At 34.3% G+C, this 19,955-nt stretch overlaps 1 protein-coding gene across 8 annotated transcripts in view; it reads right to left on the bottom strand.

The window, feature by feature from the left end:
* The window catches only part of LOC109537778 (unconventional myosin-XVIIIa), a 158,599-nt gene that overhangs the window by 4,463 nt on the left and 134,181 nt on the right, over positions 1–19,955 (bottom strand). For 7 of the 8 annotated variants that reach the window (XM_019904657.2, XM_019904659.2, XM_019904658.2 and 4 more), the window contains 9 exons: positions 6,809–7,031; positions 6,174–6,310; positions 4,737–4,888; positions 4,350–4,555; positions 3,980–4,216; positions 3,661–3,882; positions 3,321–3,583; positions 3,103–3,260; positions 438–623 (listed from right to left, as the gene is read on the bottom strand). In XM_019904657.2, coding sequence (XP_019760216.2) covers positions 438–623; positions 3,103–3,260; positions 3,321–3,583; positions 3,661–3,882; positions 3,980–4,216; positions 4,350–4,555; positions 4,737–4,888; positions 6,174–6,310; positions 6,809–7,031 — 1,784 coding nt within the window. Of the gene's footprint in view, positions 1–437; positions 624–3,102; positions 3,261–3,320; positions 3,584–3,660; positions 3,883–3,979; positions 4,217–4,349; positions 4,556–4,736; positions 4,889–6,173; positions 6,311–6,808; positions 7,032–13,493; positions 14,426–19,955 lie in introns of those variants that run through there. The other variant, XM_019904664.2, reaches the window with a different exon arrangement.

The raw sequence follows: 19,955 nt of genomic DNA, 5'->3' as shown, positions 1-19,955 counted from the left end.
AACACATGACCAATTCGTACGATAAAAATCTTCCAGCGGACGATACCCACATATGCGAAATCTGACGAACGCAGTTCGCACAAAAACGCACGCAAAGGACGAGCGGCCTTAGGTCCCTATTTACTTAGAATGGCGCGTGCGAGTGATTTTGGATCTAGTAGACAAGCTAGACGGATCTAGTACGTTGCACTGAAATTAGATCATCCGTTCATTTTCGCCCGATTTCTGACAAAAACAGTTCGGACGAAAATGCATCCAAAGGACACCGGCCCACAGACTGCACACTATTATATACACGTATAAAATTAAGTAACTCACTAACTAATAAACTAATAAACAATAGTAGCCTTGCTACGCATTTGTGACAAGATTAAAAAATTCGTTATGGGTAATATTTCGTTACAATTGTAAATGTGAATATCCAGTTTTGTACTCACCGAACATGTCTTTGCAATTTGCGAACTTGGTCTTGGGCCTGTTGCTCTTTTACTCGGGAAGCCGTTATGTCAGTTTGCAATTTTTCAACTGTTTCCTTCAAGCGTGCAATTTGTACTTCTAATCTCGACCTCGTGGTTTGTTCCAGTTCCAACTTGGATTCTAATTCCTTAACTTTGAGCTCGGATCTGAAAGGAAAGTTTCTTTAAGCAACACATCGAATTATATTGAGCAAGTAAAGCAGGTATTGCAGTGCGTATGTAAGAAAAGTGAAAGGGAGAGTGAATAGTCCTCTTATGTAGAGACAATTTCTAATCCCATTTCTAACTAAGTACGATTGATGTTTCCTAGCTGGATCTAAAAATCGAAGGAACAAAATCAAGACTTACTCTCTAATACACTGTTACTATAGGTAACATTGTTGGGTAACACTGAAGGTACAGTCGCTATGAGCCGTGAAACAAACCGTGTTGCCGTCGTAAAATTCTTCTAATCGGAAAAGTCGCCGGCTGACTGAATCACGAAACTCCTCCGTATTCCAACAAGCACGATCTACAGAACCATTAAGCAATACGAGGAGTTGGACACGGCGGCTTACAAGCCTCGAAGAGGAAGACCGACCAGCGCAACGACCCCAAAGAACCTAAACGAGCTGAGGTGTCAAATTCGCCGGAATTCGGGAAATTCTATAAGAACATTGACCAAAGAAGTGGGTATTAACAGAGAGGCGGCCAGGAAAGAAAAGCTTCAATGATGTCATCACTTGAATCAGCGAATGAAGCGAGTACGACTCGAGAATACGCAGCGACTCATCCAAAAAGTATTTGAGATCGATTTCCCTCACAGACAAAAAGGTGTTCACGATTGACAGCGTCGTTAATCGCCAGAAGGATCGTCAATTTCTTGGGAACTCACTTGTTATTGTTCAGAATGTTCTGCTCTTTGCAACAATCAATTTTGAGGCTGGGCGGGAATTTCGAAAAACGGAATGACGCCGCTGGTGTTCGTCGAGCGCGGTGTCAAGATCAACGCCCAAGTCTACCTAGAACACATTTTGAAAGACATCGTGACCCCTGAAGCAGAGAACACTTCAAAAATCGGCCCTGGGCACTTCAACAGGATTGACCACCGGCTCATTCTGCTAGGTCGACCATTAATTTTTGCAAAACCAACAAAATCTCCGTCTGGGATAAGACTTTGTGGCCGTCCAACTCGCCCGTCCTGAATCCGACGGACTTACAATTTGGTCGATCCACAACACCGTCAAGTCCATGAAGCGTTCTCTCCAAAACGCGTGGGACAAAATCTCAGAAAAAACACTTGTGACCATCGTCAAAAATTTCCGCAAGCGTCTGCAGGCCTGTGCGTCGGATGAAGGTGACCATTTCGAATAGTTGTTTGTGTATTTTGTAGAAATTTTGTTGGCTTTCAAATGTGTATAATTTTGTTGAATTTGTATGTTTAATAAAAAGTTATGATTAAAACAAGTTGTCTCCGAACTTTTGTGTCACCCTGCGCAAAAGATATTAGCAGTTAAATGGAATAACATACAAAGTGGTTAAGAACGGGCACAATATTTCAAATGTGGCGATTTATTCGGTATATTTTTTCAGGAGTCCGAGACTTTTTTACTCAAAATGTAATTTCTAGTCAAAAATGTACAAAAGAAATGTTCATGCTTGACCGTTACATATAAATGCAGTGATACTAATTGGATCATGTTGAAGTTCTCGGGTTAATCGGTTAATAGGCGGCATCAAAATAACAATATTTTTTGAGTGCCATCGTTTCCGTGACCTATAAAAAACCTAAGGTTGCCTCAAGAAACAGCTTTTCTGCATATATCTGTTGCCCGATTAATCCAAGCGCGTCAACGGGCATCTTTTACGCTCTAAATATACATGTATGTTAGTGTTGCGTTGGGGGGAAACCGAAAAGCCGAAACATTCACCGATTGATGACGCGGGAGATTTGGCCGCACTTTGGTCCATATAGGTAGTTGAATTAGAGTTGGTGGGTGAACTAGGTTTCACCACCGTTGTCCCCTGTAGCGCTAGGTTGTCCCCACCAGAACGGTGAATCTCATTATCGGTCGGATTCATAATGGGTGGTAACTTTATAATGAATAACACAACACAAACCTTCTGAAAAAATAAGGTCACCACTTGGGAATACCCCCTGGAAATACTACGCCACACACTATAGTTCGTAAAATCGTTCGTAAAAGTCTTTCTTGGCTCACTGGGTATTATGTCCAAGCGCGCTCCCGAGAAAACAATAGGTAACGCGACGAAACCTATCACCCACTCTCCCCGGTCTGGCTATGCGGGCCTATTTATTTCATTCAAAAAACATGGGTTTCCCCTGCAAAACAAGTGCGCTTCTGCCCTGCTGGCAAATTTTTTCCGGCTCAAAACGAGTTCCAAGTAAAAATGGGTTCCCTGGCAAGACACGTGCGCTTCTGCCCTGCTGGCAATTGTTAATCAGCTCAAAAATGGGTTCCCAGTAAAATTGGATTCCCCTGCAAAACACGTGCGCTCCTGCTTTGCACGCATATATTTATCAGCCGAATTGTTTTCCAGTAATCGGGCCTTTACCGATACGACATTAGATATAAATTTAAATGCTAAACCGCTCCGTCTAAATTTGAGGAACTAACGGACTTACCTTTTATAAAGCAGATTTGAAGATGCACCACCCATGCTCTCAGCACTTTCCAATCTTGTCGATAATTCCGCAAGCTGTTCTTTCAAATGGTTTCTTTCCACTTCCAGTTCCGATACTATTGACACCTGTTCTTGCAACGCCATTTGATCAACTGACATCTAAACGGAACAAAGTTTAAATATAAATTTGTAAAGTTCAATGTTCTATCGGGGACGCACCTGTTGAACTGCAGCTTTATATTTCTTCAAAACCTCAGCCAATTCCTCTTCATTTTCTTCCAATTGGGTCTGAATATCAGATTTTTCGCGCAGTAGTCCATTGGCTCTGTCTTCAGCATCCGACTTTTGCTTATGGGCATCCTCCAAGAGCCCTTGCATTTCGGATAATTCGTGTTCCAAACTCTGTTTAGTTTTAGCGGCAATTGCACGGGCACACTCCAAGTCTTCTAATTGGTTCCTTAACTGTCTGATCATATTTTTGCCTAAAGATCGAAACGAAAATCGGTTGACAAAAAGAACTCCGTGAACACATCACGTGAGAAAACTGTGTGCTTCTTACCTGGAGTTTCAGCCTTCTGTCTTTCCAGTTGCGCCTGGGTGTCTCTCAATAAAGCCTTGGTTCGCTTCAAATCCCTCTTTAGCCTTTGCAACAAAGCTTCATCGCCTGCCCTATCTTGTCTGTCAGAATCTGCAGCTGCTTGAAGCCTTCTTTCCAACTCGTGCTTTTCCCGCAGCAGAGTCGTACGTTCTTCATGTTCATTTTCTAATTGCTGTTCCAGCGCTGCAATGATAAATACGGTTGTGTCACTTTTTGCTCTCTTCAAACACCTTCAGAGCTAAGAGATAAATGTTTAAAGTTTGGGTTAGTTTTCACGCACCTTTAACTTTCTTTTGCGCGTTGCATCTAGCATCTTCCAGTTCCTCTTCTCTCATCTGCGACTCTTTTTTGGCTTCTTTTCTCATTGATTCCAGGGTCATTTCCAGTCGCAGTTTAGCTTGTTCCAACAACTGTACTTGACCGGCTAGTTCGTCAAGTTCTTCTTCTTGGTCTTGCAACCGTCTTTCACAGTCAATTTTCTGCTTTCGGAGGGTCGTCACTTCCTCTTCCGTTTTGCCTGGGGCAGATTTAATAAATAAAATATACGTACTACACTAACGATTTTTAAACATGCATAAAGTTAAACCACATTAGGACTTAAAATATGTGGGAAATCCCAGTTTCATTTTCTAATAGCTTAAAAGTTGTACCTCCACAAGTGATCTCATCAAATTCCCGTTGTAATGCAGACAATCGTTCCTCCTTTAATTCTAACTCCAGTCGAACATCAGCGATTGTGCTTTCCATAGCAAACTTTTCGGCCATAAGTACTTCTTTTTCCCGGCAAAGTCGATCTTTGGCGTGTTTTTCTTTCTTAAGTTCGTCATGCAACATAGCAGCTTCTGAATCGTATTTCCTGAAACATAATTGAGTAAGTGAACTTTTTGATGTGAATGATAAGTAAAAATATGCTCAATCAGTTAGGTACAAAAAAAAGTTGGAAAAAATCGGTCAACATAGAAAAGAACAGTTCTTTCTCTATTTCAATAAACTTCACAATATCAGCTATTGAACTATAAACAGAAGATAATATCAACCTTTGCTTTTTCTCCAAAAGATTGTTTCTACTGCTCTGTTCCTCTAATAGTAACTTCAAGTCGTTCATTTCGCCGTTCAGTTTTTGCACTTTTCTCTTCCAAGTTCCAACCACTTGTCGTTGTTCCTCAACTTCTTCATAGGCATCAGCTAGCTGCAAATATCCAATAGTAATTACCAAACAGAAAAACCATTATTACATTAAGTTTGCTTTACTTTGAGTTATATGGATCGTTCGGTATTTACCTACTTTAACAGGATCGTCGTGAAAAGTAATAAATTCTTATCAGTCGGTAGATAACATGTTTCAAATTTTAAATAGATTGGCATTGCGAGAGTAGTAAAATATTTAGTCAGATACAATGGGTGTAAATGCGCTGATACAACGCGATTTAAAAAAAAGCAAATGCTTATACAATGCTAAAGAATATGAACATGATTCTATTGATATATTTACACAACAAAACTAGCTTTGGGAGCACACAGCTTTTTAAGAGACTATTTATGAAAATGTTTTAATTTTGGGGACTTTACTGCAAGATATTATTTAAATGCGATTTTCTCGACGGTGGCTCGGATTGACAAGTACACCTTCTTTGCGTGTTTCATAGGTTCTTCCATTTTTTGCTTTATTATTTAAAACAAAAAATGAAAAGGTTTAAATTTTATACTTGAGACAAATTTAAAACAATCGGTAAAAACACCGGTAACACGTTTAGTAAAAATAATTTAAACAATCTAAATTTGGGGCCCCATTATTCTTGAGACTTAGGAAAATGCTATATAAACTTGATTTGAAATTTTATCATTTTTAATTTTTTTTTCATGCAGAATTCTTGACCTATTGATTTTTTCTGCATTTTTGCAAAAGCAAAAAGCCAAATACATTCAGCCCCAAATACATAAACGAAGAGGACAAACTGACTACGCGGTAATTCGGCCTTATGTAAATAAATCTGGTAAAGATCTGGTAAAAAAATACTTTTCAACTGACTTGAAGTAGACACATTAGTGGGTTTGTAAGCCTACACTTTTGCGTCTGGGATATTTGAGGTTTAATGTTACAGTATCCACTGAGCATTAGATCAACAAGTGTTATGTACTTTTTTCCTTTTCATGTTGATTTTAAGGTCTGGTTTATTTCAACAAAAAAATCATGAGGCGTAGTAAAAACAAAAAGTGCATTATAAAGCTTGAAGAAGCTAAAGTTACAAATTTGATCTCAAAAAGTTCGCTACAAATGAATACATAAGATTCAGTTGATTAATAGATTTCGATTTTAATTCATTCTGGTTTAGTACTTAGACAAACAGCAAGAGCAAAAACATTTAATGGGCAAAACCAGATAAAAACCAAGTAACGTGAAATGCATAGTTGAATAAGATTTACGGTTGAATCAAATGGGGTTACATTGCAGAATATGTTACCGATATACATACCTTCTTTTCTAGTTGCTTCTTCAGGCCCACAAGTTGTTCTAAATCATCTTCATGTTGTTGCTGCAATCTCCTTTTAGTAAATTCGAGTTCTTTAAGGGCTCTTTCGTATCGCTGCTTATAGACCCCGTCACCTTCGCCTGACACAAATAAACTTTAATTAGACAACCGAATAATCTTCAAGAAAGTCGTTAATACCATTAACTAATGACCGTCCTTCAATAAGCAATGAACACAATAATAGATTACTGTTTTTCCCTTCATTTGTGCTTGCTTCATTTTAAAAACAATTTCAATCGCACATAGAAGAAGATGCTGGGTTAAAACGCTGGTTTAAAAGCACCCAAATTCACATATTTGCAAAGGAATACACACGACTAGCAAATGTATCCACTAAACAACGTTTTTTAGACGAAAGTATTTATTCCATAAAATATTGCCATGTTTTTATCAAAATTCAAATAGCCGCAGAAAAAAGTATTAATAATTTAGTAAATCCACTGCAGTTCAACTTCTTGATATTATTTTTGAACAATTTACTGTTTTGCCGAATAACTCTGTCTTATAAAATTACTTGAACGTTTTCTTAATAAATTCATATAAATACAAGAGCAGTAACGCAACATATTAAAACTCACTTCCGTCTTCATCTTCTTCGCAAATTCCATTCAAATCCGATTTAGCGTAGAGTAGTTCCATTTCCAACCGTTCAGAAGACTGCTGTAGTTCTTTGTTCTTGTGTTTGGTCTCCGATAATTCTTTTTCCAAACGCATTCTTTCTGAAGTTTCTGCATCAAGCCTCTCAGCTGCCAAAGTAGCTGTTGAGTGTTCTTCAGCCAAATCCGCAGTCATCTCGCTCAACTGTAATTAAATAATAATTTATTGTTAGAATACGAAAACAATACAGTAAACAAAATTGGCAAAAATACCCATATCAGTCAAATCTCATCTGTGTTAGTATGTTTCCCCTAAACAATAAATCCTAACATAAAGAACTCGCTTTGAGAAGTAATGATTTAATAAAATCACTATTCAAAACTAACAAATTTTTATTCAAGAACAAAGAAACATACATGTGTCGCATTATGAAAAGCGAAACCGAAAACTAAAAATAAGTATTAATAAACTTAATTATAACTTGTTCTTCAAAAAGACTCTTTTACAGCGAGCGTTAAACCACTGATTAAATTGTTAAATGTTTGGATTAAATAAACTTAGATAAATAAAAAAATTTCACCATTAATTTTAATCATCAATCAAGTTCTGAAGCTAAAAATATTAAGAATGAACTATTTTCTCGTAACTGGAGAATTTATGGAAATATTGCCCAAATCAAGTCAAAAAGCTATTTAGTGCATTTCAAGATCTAATTTTCACATATGTTTCTTATTATGGCTTCAATTGCTGTTCATTTCCTTTGTACTTGTTTCACTGTTTTCTACAGTATGATTAATATCCTAAACAATATTACTGTTCAATTGATTTATTTGAGAATTACTTCCTGTCGAAAAATTCAAGAGAATTTTTGAGATCCCATGTTCATAATAATCGTAAAATACGATGAAACGATGTCAAACCATTTATTTCCAGCATTGTTATGTGCAAAAACATCGTCACTATTATCTCCCAATAATATTTAATTGCTGTTTTTTATTTGCTGCTGCTAATTATTTCCATTTCTCTAATAAAATTCAATTTCGGGAACGTTATCTACATCTACATCTAAAACCTGTTCTAAAGGGAGAGCCGCGAATTCAATTTTAATTAATGGCTACTAATCAAAGTTTACGTGGTAAAATTCCGAGAAAATTAAAAAGGTGTACTAAATAAATCTAACAGTAACAAATTACAAGATTATGCATGCGTGATTAGTTTCGCATCAGGTTTAAGTGAAATCTGGAGGTTATTTTGTTGAATATTCTGGTACATTCATAAAATTGCTCGCTATTAATAAATTATATGCCAAGGTTTGTAATTTGCACTATAGGCCTTGCAATTTTTAATTCTGAAAATGTGCCAACAGTATTTTCAGTTAACATGCCAACGACCTATAAATTTTCATTAGAAATTGCATATGCACATGAGTTAATTTTCATTAGTTTTAGCATTTACACTGTAGCAGCTATATTAATTGGATTGGAACACCTACAAAATTTCATTTACATGCTCTCGAGAATAATAATCTTTGAATATTTTTTTCGTGGTCCTAATTTAAGTTTTTTTAAATTATTTTAAGTATGCTTGTGTACAAAAGTAAATTGATATTTCAAAATCGCAAGAAACCGAAGATCTACGCCTATGAAACTATTTGCGACGAAATTTGGAAGAAAATTTGAGAAAAATCGTCTGGTTGTTGCTGAACCTTCCAAATCAGTAAGGCCAAATCAATTAAGAGGCTTAAGAAGTCGTCTAAGAAGTACACGCAGTAAAGATGCATTTTCCTGTTAATTTAGGTCCGAAAATTATCAATAAAACATTCAGCGCTGCAACTTTTTCAGGAACTAGCGAGCTTATAACTAGTTAAGCATTAGAGATTTAAAAAAATACAACTTTTTCTGAAAATTGTTCTGAAAATGTTTTTCTCTACATTGCCATTGCTGCATGCATGCTCAAAAATATAATTTTTGGAAAACGTTAACAAAAAAAAACGAATATTTTTCGTACTAGCAATCTGCGTGTGGTTGGGCACAAAGAACTTTTGAGTGTGGAGGAATTTTTGCGGCTCGCCAAGCTAAAATAGTTACTTGGATTTCTTAAATAAAAAATTCTTTCGAGTGTACAAAAAAAATAAAACATTTCCTGGCAACTAAAGATACAATATTTTCCTTCCTAAAAATATTCTTTACATTTACTCGGCGTTAGATTTTCAGACTCTGGATATGACTCAGCTATATGACTGGACTCAGACTCTGGATATGACATTCAGTTAGAAAAACTGGAACTTTAGTTTCCATGTATTAAAATTTTTTCATGCTGAATTTACTTATCTATTAGTTATGAAACGAAGGGTCTTTTGGATTTCCGAAACAAATAATGTGGTGAGAATAATACCTCTTGGCACACATCTCGCCTCATTGCATTTATATCGCGTTGTTCTATTTTTTCTCAACTATTCTCAGGTTCCTGTTGTTTTCGAATCCGTTCATCATGTATACGTTTCAAGTTGAGTAACAGACCACTTGATAGAATTAACCCAACTTTATTTTTGGATGTTTAAAAATGGAAACACCCACTAAACGAAAAAGGTAATTATAAGCATTTTCCTCTCCTGTCGCAAGTCTACTTTTAACGTGAAAAAAAGTTTTACAGCAACCTCTTGAAGTTGTAAATGAAAGAAAATATTTCACTCTTTTTTAAAAGACAACCAAAGTATGTTATAAAGGCTTTATGGCCAAATAATTTACACTTGTTACATCAAATGTTTTAAAAAAGTTTATTAAGTTGCATTCGATTTTATCAATAGTAAATTAATATAATTTAACTAGATTGATAACTTCTCTTGATATTATTCAGGGGATATTGTCATAATTTTAGACAGTTAAAAGCTAGGTAAATCCCGAAATATTAATTGGTTAAACATATCAGAAATGATACTGGAATAGCGAAATATTGAACCATAACTTCCATGTAAGAAATTTCAAACATTTAGTTCAATAATTGATCATGCACGACTTGTTTTTATTTCACCATGACATCAATATTTAATACTAATAAATAACATTGTCATATTAATTATATGCATACAGGACACGATTTATAAATTGAATTATAACCGTTTAGGAATAAGTTTAACAGGTTATTGATCGACCAACCTGTTGCAAGAAAATATGAAGTATTTCAAACAAGTTTAATAATTTGTTGGGGCTGGTAAAATAGAACATGTTTCTTTTTCAATGGTCGTTCAGTTTAAGAGAGTTACAAAATTTCCAAATTTTATCCTAAAATGTATCTTGTTATCATTGAAATAACGCATAACGCCAGTTTTATATTAGTTAATACATTTAATATATTTTTGGACTTTTGTACTTTTATATTTTAAAAAGTTAAACGATTGTGAGTGCCCTTAAATAACTTGCAGATGATAAGGTATCTAGAGATGCTAACTTGGTATGATTTGTACTTTCAAGCTTGGCTAGTTGAAAGGTTTTTTTAATGAACACGCAAAACGGGGATGATGATGTCCGTAATTTTGCCGTATGGTTTCGATTAATTAATGATGTTATTATAAATCTCCACTTTCAAAATTGTGAATTAAAAAATTAGCCAAATCATTTGGATGACTTGAGGACATGGACTAATACATAAACATACAAAATTTGGAATGTGGGATTTTGCAGCGGTTTAAATGCATTTACACAGTATTCAAAGTAAATAGACAGCATTTTAATCACTTGCTTAACTTAACTTTTTAACAGTTTCTTTAAATGATTTTAAAATATTGATCACGATGTCTTTGGCTTCATGGATTTTTTCCAAAAACTGGTCAATAAATATATCTTTAACAAGTTTCCTGTTGCGTCTTTTTTCCGTCGAATAAGCTAATATTATACATAAATGTTCAATACTTTGCGATCACTGACTACAGGGATTGATTTATTTATGAACCAAACTTGACACGGCCAACCATATCAGGTGCGAAAAATTCCCATAAAAGGATTTTCAATAAAACTGATGATATAGTAATGTAAAAAACGGTATAATTCAGATAAAGATTATCTACAATCAATAAAAAATATGTGGAATTAGCGCCAGTCTCAATAAAAACTAACATAAATACAAAGAACGAATATTTTCTAACCCTTTGCCATTATCAAAACTTCTAGACTTGTTGCTTTATACAGTGAAACCTCTACAAATTAAATCAAAAGGGTTTTCAACAATCATTGAATCCAAATTTATGATTGATATGATTAAGTCGATGATAGATTTTAATGATTTATAATTTGAACTGTTTTAAAATTTACGAGGCAATTCTCTAAATGTTTGCATATACTGGGCATGGATGTCCTCATGTTCTTCCTTGAATTCACTGACAAATAGGAAAAAATGTAAACAAAATGTCTTTTTGCGGACTAACTTTCCAAACGGAATTGAAGAACTATGTACCTATAGTAAAATACAAAGTTCGCAGTCTTTGAATTGAGACTGCTTATTGCATGGTGTATATTTATAAGTCTAAATTAAAACTTTCACTGTTAATACATTCCAAGAATAAACGAACAAATCGTCTTCTATAGTTTCACAATTTTCCAAACTACAATCTTGAATCACCGCGTTCATTTTTCGTTTTTATTCAATTCGAAAAAAATATTAAGTCGACCGAAATCTTACCACCATATAATTTTGAAGCAGATTTTGAAATAATAGGCATTTTATGAAAATTCATCTAACGATTTAATAGATATTTTTAGCGCCATTTCATACTTATGACTACTCGTCAAACAATCATGCCAGCTTATACCGTCCAAAAAATATCCATCGATTTTAAGGTCAATGCTGCAAAACATATCATTTAAAATATTTGAAGTGTGTGTAAAAAGCAATAATAAACACGTGGAAACTTGAAATACTTTGGATCAATTCAGATCTAAAGTTTATGTTAGTTGATCTCGTAATTAAAAGGGAATTAATTATTATTTATGTTTCAATTTGTAATAAAAAATGTTCAAATATTTTCAATACTGGTAAATCACCAGCAGGTATATGCAATTTCAGTATGGTTTCGTTGCACGTTGTACTCAAGGTGCAGGTTGTGCAGTTGCTTTATTTATAACTAAAATTAGACAACAATATAAATAGAATAAATTCATTGAACGCCCAAACATTTCAAAAGCAATCAAATGAACATTAAAAACGAACGAACTATAATTAGTTACAGAAACAAAAATGCCAATTAAAGCAAAGGTTTTTTTTTCAACTCTTATATCAAGTAATTTTACTTATATGGACTCCTTTTCCTTAGCAATATTTTAAAGGATTTCTATTGTCCAAACTAACCCAAACTGACCCACGTGCATAAAATGTACAAGAGAAATTCGCGACAACAACGATTAAAACCGTGTTAATTTTGATAAAAACCACTCAAATAATTCGCGCAGATTTCCTGGATACCAAACGTTTGAGAAGACACCGTGTAAAATAGTCACAAAGTTAGCGTTCTACTGTTTTTTCGATTTATTTCTGTGCTCTTTCTCTATTATGAAAAATATCTGACTTTAATAAGGTTAAATTCCTTAAACATCAAGCTTCTATACAAGATCCAAGCATTCTTTTAAAAGCTCAAAACTGATGTTGTGAATGAGGTTATCAAGTCAGGTTGAGTAATTGAAGAGCCTGATGCAAGAAGAGGATAAGTAACATTTGTAAGCTTTTAAGGGAGAAAATTTAATTGATTTTAACTTCTCTCAAGGCTTACTTTTTCGCTTATAACTCAGTAGCTATTCATCGCACAAGTACCAGTTTTGCCACCATAGTGAAAGAACATCTTCTGTTACCTATAGCCAGAATAATATAATACCATTTTTTCTAATTTTAAACAGATCCCTTTCTTGCATCACACTCTTCAATTGTGTAATAACACATGAAATAGTTGAAAAAATGTAATAATTTTTTTAAGTTTGAATTCTTCTCAAGTGATGAGAGCGATGAAATTTTGGTTTAATGGGTCAAATGATCATTTTGTTTTTTGTTACTTTAGCTAATTAAAGAATAAATCAATTCGAATTTAAGTAATGGTAATGAGAAAAACATCACTTGCCTTGTTGCAAAGTTTCTGATTCAGTTTGTGTCAACATATCCATTTAATGTTGCTGTTTTTCTGTAGTCCCTACATATCCTCAGGCAACGCCTCCAGATAAATTTCGCTAGTTTCGAGTCACTCTGTATATCAGATCTAACGTAATAAATTAAATGTTGACATAGAAGAACGGTAATCATAGTAAACTTCGATTGCCCCTTGATTTAATTCGGATCGAATACATTTTATTGCCAATTGAATATATTTGAATAATTCATTTATCGTTTGAACTATTTCCGTTTGGAATGCTGAAATAGCGAATAACTGTAGTCAGTATAAAGTAAAAATTACAGCAGCTGAGATACTTATAGGACCTTCCTAATATTCATGAGATAAAATGATAGAACTTGATGCTTCAAGCAAATAATAATTTTAATAATGATGTTCTGATTATCAATTATTATACATTTTTACGAATATGTAATACGTTTTTAATTAACCGAAGACAACGCGCAGATTTATGAATAGCAGCGAACGCTACTCGTGTCATTATTAAATAGTTTGAAAAGCTATTGAATAAACTTTACCTCGTCAATTTCGGCATCCGTATTACAATCTTCCGATAAATCCCTAGGGACTGAACTCCTGCTAGTGCTATTAGCACGACTGTAATATTGAAAACCTTTGATCATGATATTGGTCGCACTTGTTGAGCGCCCCATGTGTTTACCCGCACTCTTTTTCATCCTCATAGAATGTTGCTCATCTTCCTTATGACCTGTTCCCTTCCACTCGTCCATAACATGATCAGTCCTTTGCAGAAAACTGGAAATTTTGTTTGTTAGGGCATTGGAGACCGTCTCACGCTCCAAGTGAGCAGGAATGGGTTTAACATTTTGTCTGAGCTTTGCTTTGGTTCCCAATATAAAAGTCAAGTTTGCATCAAACACTACGGGCGATTCATCTTTGCCTACTGTTTGTTCATCCTCCAATTCCAAAGAGTCGTACCTTTGAGGATAAACCCTTCTTGGTGGCAATGTAACACTGAGGGAAGGGCTGGGAGATCTGCCTATCGAGCTTCTCGGGCTATCGGAAACCGTTGCTAAACTTCGCAAAGGACGTGGCTGAAACCCTACGGGTTTTCGTTCGCTAGGATAATCCAGTCCTGTTACCCTAGCAGGAGTGTATCTTCTAGGCTGATACGGAGTAACTGGTGGAAGACTGCTCATAGTAGAATAGGGCAAGCTGGAATATCCATCTAATCCACTAAACGGTGATCCGTATAAAGGCGAATAGGGTTCATACAAGGATGTTTTTGTTGTTCGTGGTATCGAGTGAGACGTAAAATTAGACGGGAGTAGAGGCATTTTTTCAATTATTTATAAGCGTATTCAGAATCACTAAATAAACTCACTAATACACAAACGAAAACTGAAACTAAAAAAATTAAACGACCGATTTCCCAAGGTGCTAGTGGCCGGCGAGAAGTTGGCAGCTACTGGGAGCATTGTAAAGTGCTTGGAAACTACAATTGCGTTAACGCCTAGAGTGGGCCATCGATATTTTCATCTCGGCCAAACTTTTATAGGATTATAAACATTCGAAATTTTCAAGTGTAAAAATAGGCAAAGCAACAGTTGCTTCGAGAGGAATACATATATGATAATAGCATAGGGATTGTACAAATAGACTTTAAGGGCATCATACTCTATAATAGAATTGAGATTATGTGTATATTAAACAGATATTTCTTCAGCAGGCAGCCTATTTCTTATGCACCCTTTTCCTTTTTCCTGTTTAAATTTATTAGATATGTGTATAACAAATGATTGGATCTTTAGGGAGCTGTAAAATATGCATTTGGGGTTTCGCTGCTAAATCTAAGTTTTAAAATTCCACTTGTAAATTGTGGATTATATATTCTACACAATTATGTTATAAAAATCGAAAAGCTTTTAAAAAAGAAGTCAGTGTTAAACACAGTTTAGTCCGGTTGGTTGTTTTTTTATACTTAAGCGAATGGCTTGAAAGTTCATACTTCATGCCCTCTCAAGCACCGTAAAAAAGCATGGAAGAACAGAACTATTTCAAAATCAGAAATGCCCACATGATCTATATATCCCAATGGTCGGCAACAAGAAAAAATCAAATAAAGTATATCGAAATTTTCAGGACCTTCTCTTATTAAAACCAATGTCGAAGGTAAAGCGAACAATTTGTAACGTATTTCGATTTCTCTGTATAAAAAATGAGAAGGTAAAAAATTGTACAAAATTAATGTAAAGAACCAAAACCAAATGCAACGAAAGAAGAACAAAAATTTATTTACTTTAGCTATATAATTGTATCTTCAGATAAAACACATTTGTTTGAAGCACCGAAAAAGCTTAGTGAGAAGAACGCAGAACGTATATTTCAAAACTAGCTGAATGAGATCAAAGAATGAGAACAGTTCAACATGAAAGAAAATCTCTTATGAACATGAAAGAAATGTGCTCATTTCTTAGACAACTGCTGCTGTCTGCTGATTTATTTTCCTGAATATCATAATTTCTTGCTAAGACATACTTTTTCTAGAATATTATGGATCCCCGTCCATAATAATAATCATCGTCAATTTCTCATCCCAGCATGTTTTCAGAACTTGTTATTTTTTCATTTAATAATATTCCGAATAATCTCTCTCTCAATAATAATATCTATATTTTTCTTCCATCCAAAATAGAGGATGTCCCAAAATTAACTCTCCAACCGTGTGAGTTAGAAGACTCTGAGCTAAAATTTGTCAAAAATGGCTTATGTCAAAATTTCTAATAGTTTATATTTTCGAACTTACGACCATTTTAAAGATCGGAATTATGTTATTAAATATTCAAGTAAACATATGTTGGTAATTTGAACCAAGTGATATAGAAAAAAATATTGAAATTCAGAACGGCAAATACTCCAAATTATTGTGAACACGACTTGTATCGTATGTAATTTGAGTTAAATCTCTATAAATATGAACAATGTCATCTTCATTTTCGGTAACACTTTGTATAGAGTATTTTCCATGTAACCACAAAGTCAAAAGTCTAATGGATTAAGATCCGGGCAAATCGGGGGCCCAGAAGTAGGTCATTCGCGACTAATTTGTCCTATTTTGAAAATAATGAGCAGGTTCTCCATCATGTTGATAGACAATACTTTGACGTTGCAATAAAATAACATCTTCCAAAAAAGTAGGTAATATGTTTTGCCAGAATTTGCATTATTCTCCGCGTTTAATGTCTTGGACAAAAAGTTTTGTGTTCTGTCTTCTTTAACATTTCTTCAATTTTCTTTGACCGATGTATTCAATGAAGTGAATATTTGTTCATGTAATACGAGTAATACTCAAATTAACTTGATAATTCAGACAAATGTGTAAAATTAGATATTTGACGACATTTTAAGATCGCATTTATATCCATCTACAAATTCTACTAATTACACGGTAAAGCTTTGCGGACTGCTAGTAGGGAAGTGTTGAATAGAATGCGATACTTACAAAATTGTTTCTTTATATTCAAGTGTCGTAAGAGGATTTGGCGTGTAGAAAATCTAATCGATATTTCTTGTTTCTAGACTGGCGTTTTTATTCTAAAAATATTTATATATGAATCTCTATCTGAAGTACAGTAATTATGTAATATCTTTGAATATTGTTATTAAACAGCTGCAACTAACATTTTATACTTTAGTTTCTACGCTTTAATTTTATAGTATTTTGAAACGCTAAGGGATCAACGTAATTCTTTTTCCACACTTACGTATGCTTTTCGGTCACTTACACATAATAAGCAAAATGTTACTGTATGATCACATCCATGTACTGTTGAACATGCGATTTCTGAAGGGTTTGTGGAATTAATTACATTTTTAATTATGATACGGAGGTCCAAAGCATTTCGTAAAAAAACAAACGCATTAAAAGTAACTTTACTTCAATAATATATGGTTCAAGTTCTAGTATTCAAGATTACAAAAAAAAATTGTATATAAAATTATGACCAGCCATAAATCTAAGGAGTGCTGAACAGAACACACCCGGAAGAATGGTATTTATGCGACGAATATTGAGGTAAGTATTACAAACATTTTCAAGAGTATTAAGTTAATTTACCAATTAGTATTAATTTAGCAGTTTAACCGATGCCTTATTTTCGCTGGGTCTTTAGAAGTGCTTTCAACTCCGCTATCTGTTTGCTTACAAGCACCTTTATAATTACATTTAAAACAAAAATTACGAATACAATATTTATACAAAAGTAATCATTTCGATACCAAAAATAACACTACAGATTAATTTGTTATTTAGTTTTTTTTAGTATCTATTTTGATCTCCAGCCAATAAGACTTATACTGGTAATGGTTCACAAATTTGTCATTATTCATATATAAAAAGCAAATCAATTTTATTTAAAGACCAAACGCTATTAACAATATCGATTTTTTTATTTCAGAAAGTTTTAGGCAATTGTCTGTTAATAGAAAATGTTTTTGGTAGTTTTCATGTAATTAATATAAATATTTGAAAATATACCGGATGCTCTTCAATAAATGTTACAGGGCGATTCCACGGGTATTTTTAAGATAAAAAGTTCATATAGGCATGGGCTTTATTTATTGAGCTACCGCGTGTTACTGTAGGCGTTACCTACATGTATTTTACTCTTCTGAGGAATCATAACTTGTTCGTACATGCTTGCATCACATCTTTTAGCAAGACACTTAATTCCTCTATCATTTATTATATACGTATTCCTATCAAAAGTCGACACGAGCAAAGGTTTTCCAGATACTTTAACCTAACGTAAGCAATAATCCATTTCCAAAGAGTGCACAAGTCAACGAGATGACTTTGCTTTAAGTTTCTATCTATGTGTTAAAATTTTTATAATTAATAAAAGTTAGTTCAAAATAAAAATCTCTGAAAAACTGTTGTTTTATGCAATTATTTTTGTCTTTTTTACGTAATATAGATAAATAAATTGATTTTGTTGCTAAAAATGTCATATTAGCATAGACGAAAAAGTTGCACCCTCTATACTCGTATGTTGATGTAAGACCAAAACCAGCAAATTTGTTGCAAGACTCCCAAGTACCAAGTTTCGTCCAATTATCAATATTATATCAAAAACAACCTAGAAGAAGCAAAAACGTTAATTATTATTTTAACCTTTGATCTGATCTCAATAAGTAAGATCTTGTGGGACCACGCCTATATGGACTTTTTCCCTTTTTTACATTTTACCTAACACGAAAGAAATAAATAAACAGAAGAATACAATCCACTTGAAATCAAATATAGAAAACTTAACATTTTGAAATATTCAAGCTGTGACATAAAGAGAATATTTGGGCTAAATGAGTATTAATAATTAAAATGCAAAACGGATAAGACAATACGAGCGAATGAATGAATAACGATTACATGTTCAAAGAACGGGTTATATGCCACAGCCAATGCAAGATAAAACTCAGTAAATGATAAGCATTGAGACAAACTGATAGTGAGCAAAGCCAACTAATCTTTAAAATCTAAAAAAATGCACTATTTTCCAGTTAAACAGGTTTCGATACGTATCAAAGCGAGAAATTGAACTTGAAACATTCCGCAATTGTCTGTGATACTTTTCGCAATTTATTTCCACGGTCGGCTTGCCCAGCACTTTATTTCAGTACATTGTCTAAACTACCTACTGTATGTGTATATATAGGTTTTTATTATTCCTATTCCCCTTATCTCTCAGAAAGTACACGCCATAACTACTCTCACGCGTCCCATTAGTTGCCGACACCGTATAATGCCCATACGAGTGCAAAAAAATCCCAAGTTTACGATCGCAAGATTGTATGCACTCCTAAATCTGACAGTTAGAACATTATTTCCTTCTGATTTATCTGATTTCAGGGCGCATTTGCGTGTGTGTGCCTATTTCAAGGAGTGCCTTTTCTGCCAATTAATTGATAACAGGTGGAATTTTAAACGATTGAGATGACATGATTGTGGAAATATTTAAATTTTTACTTGTTCCATTAAGTGGAGAAAATAATTTAATGGAATCAGTAAAAGTAAAATGGGAAACAAGACAAAATGCATTATATATATTCTACTGCTAATATTGGTTGTCTCAAACGCAAATTTTCCACCGCTTCTCGAACTGTTTGAATCATTTGCCAGATGCGCATGCAAACAGCAGCTCAGCTGGTAAAAGTTCTTCAAATATCTATTACAAAATTTTGATCTTGAGGATGTATTAAGAAGTTTAGCTATAATCTCTTGTGACTATCCTAGAATTTCCAGAGGACAATATTGAGAATCCAAATTTCAATTTAAAGTGTGAACGAAATCGATGCTGTCTTGACGGCAGAGAGCAAAGAAGACCTGCAAACACCTCTACAGATTCAACCTAACAGCGCAGATGCTTAATATTCAAATTTCGATCGAAAAAACACAATCTACGGTAATATCCAATGATCTGATCCGATGTAAGTTGGTGGTGAGTGAGCGCATTATACATCAGGTGATGAATTTCAAATATCGGAGGGTACAGGTATCGAGCAGCAGAACTACAGTATATAAAAGCCGTAAGAGTATCAAGGTGTTTCCCAGATATAATTTTGAAGAACACACATATGACCACAGAGAGCAAGACACGAATTACCAATGCCAATAGGAAAATGACAACAGAGAAGATGGAAAGCCTAAGAACGATAATACGCAACGAGAACACCAGAAGAGAACTGGGAGTGCAGGACGTTCTCAGATGGATGAGAAAGAGAGACCGGTGTTGGAGAGACCACATAGAACGAATGTGTCCAGACCGAATTGCAAAGTGGGCCAAACCCCAAAAATCAGAAACACGGCACCCAGCTGGCAGACCCCTAAATCGCTGGTATGAAAGCTGGTATAAAAGTAATAAAAACACGTTCTATGAGCTACCAGACAGACTACCAAACACCAGGACTTCTCCCAGAGACGACGAAACAAACCATATCATTTTAAACCAGATAGATTATAT

The sequence above is a fragment of the Dendroctonus ponderosae genome, unplaced genomic scaffold (genome assembly GCF_020466585.1).
Source record: "Dendroctonus ponderosae isolate FM_Combo_2020 unplaced genomic scaffold, Dpon_F_20191213v2 Dpon_F_20191213_4, whole genome shotgun sequence".
In the NCBI taxonomy this organism is placed as follows: domain Eukaryota; kingdom Metazoa; phylum Arthropoda; class Insecta; order Coleoptera; family Curculionidae; genus Dendroctonus; species Dendroctonus ponderosae.
The sequence above is the reverse complement of the archived record's forward strand: the minus strand, read 5'-3'. Positions and strand labels throughout refer to the sequence as shown.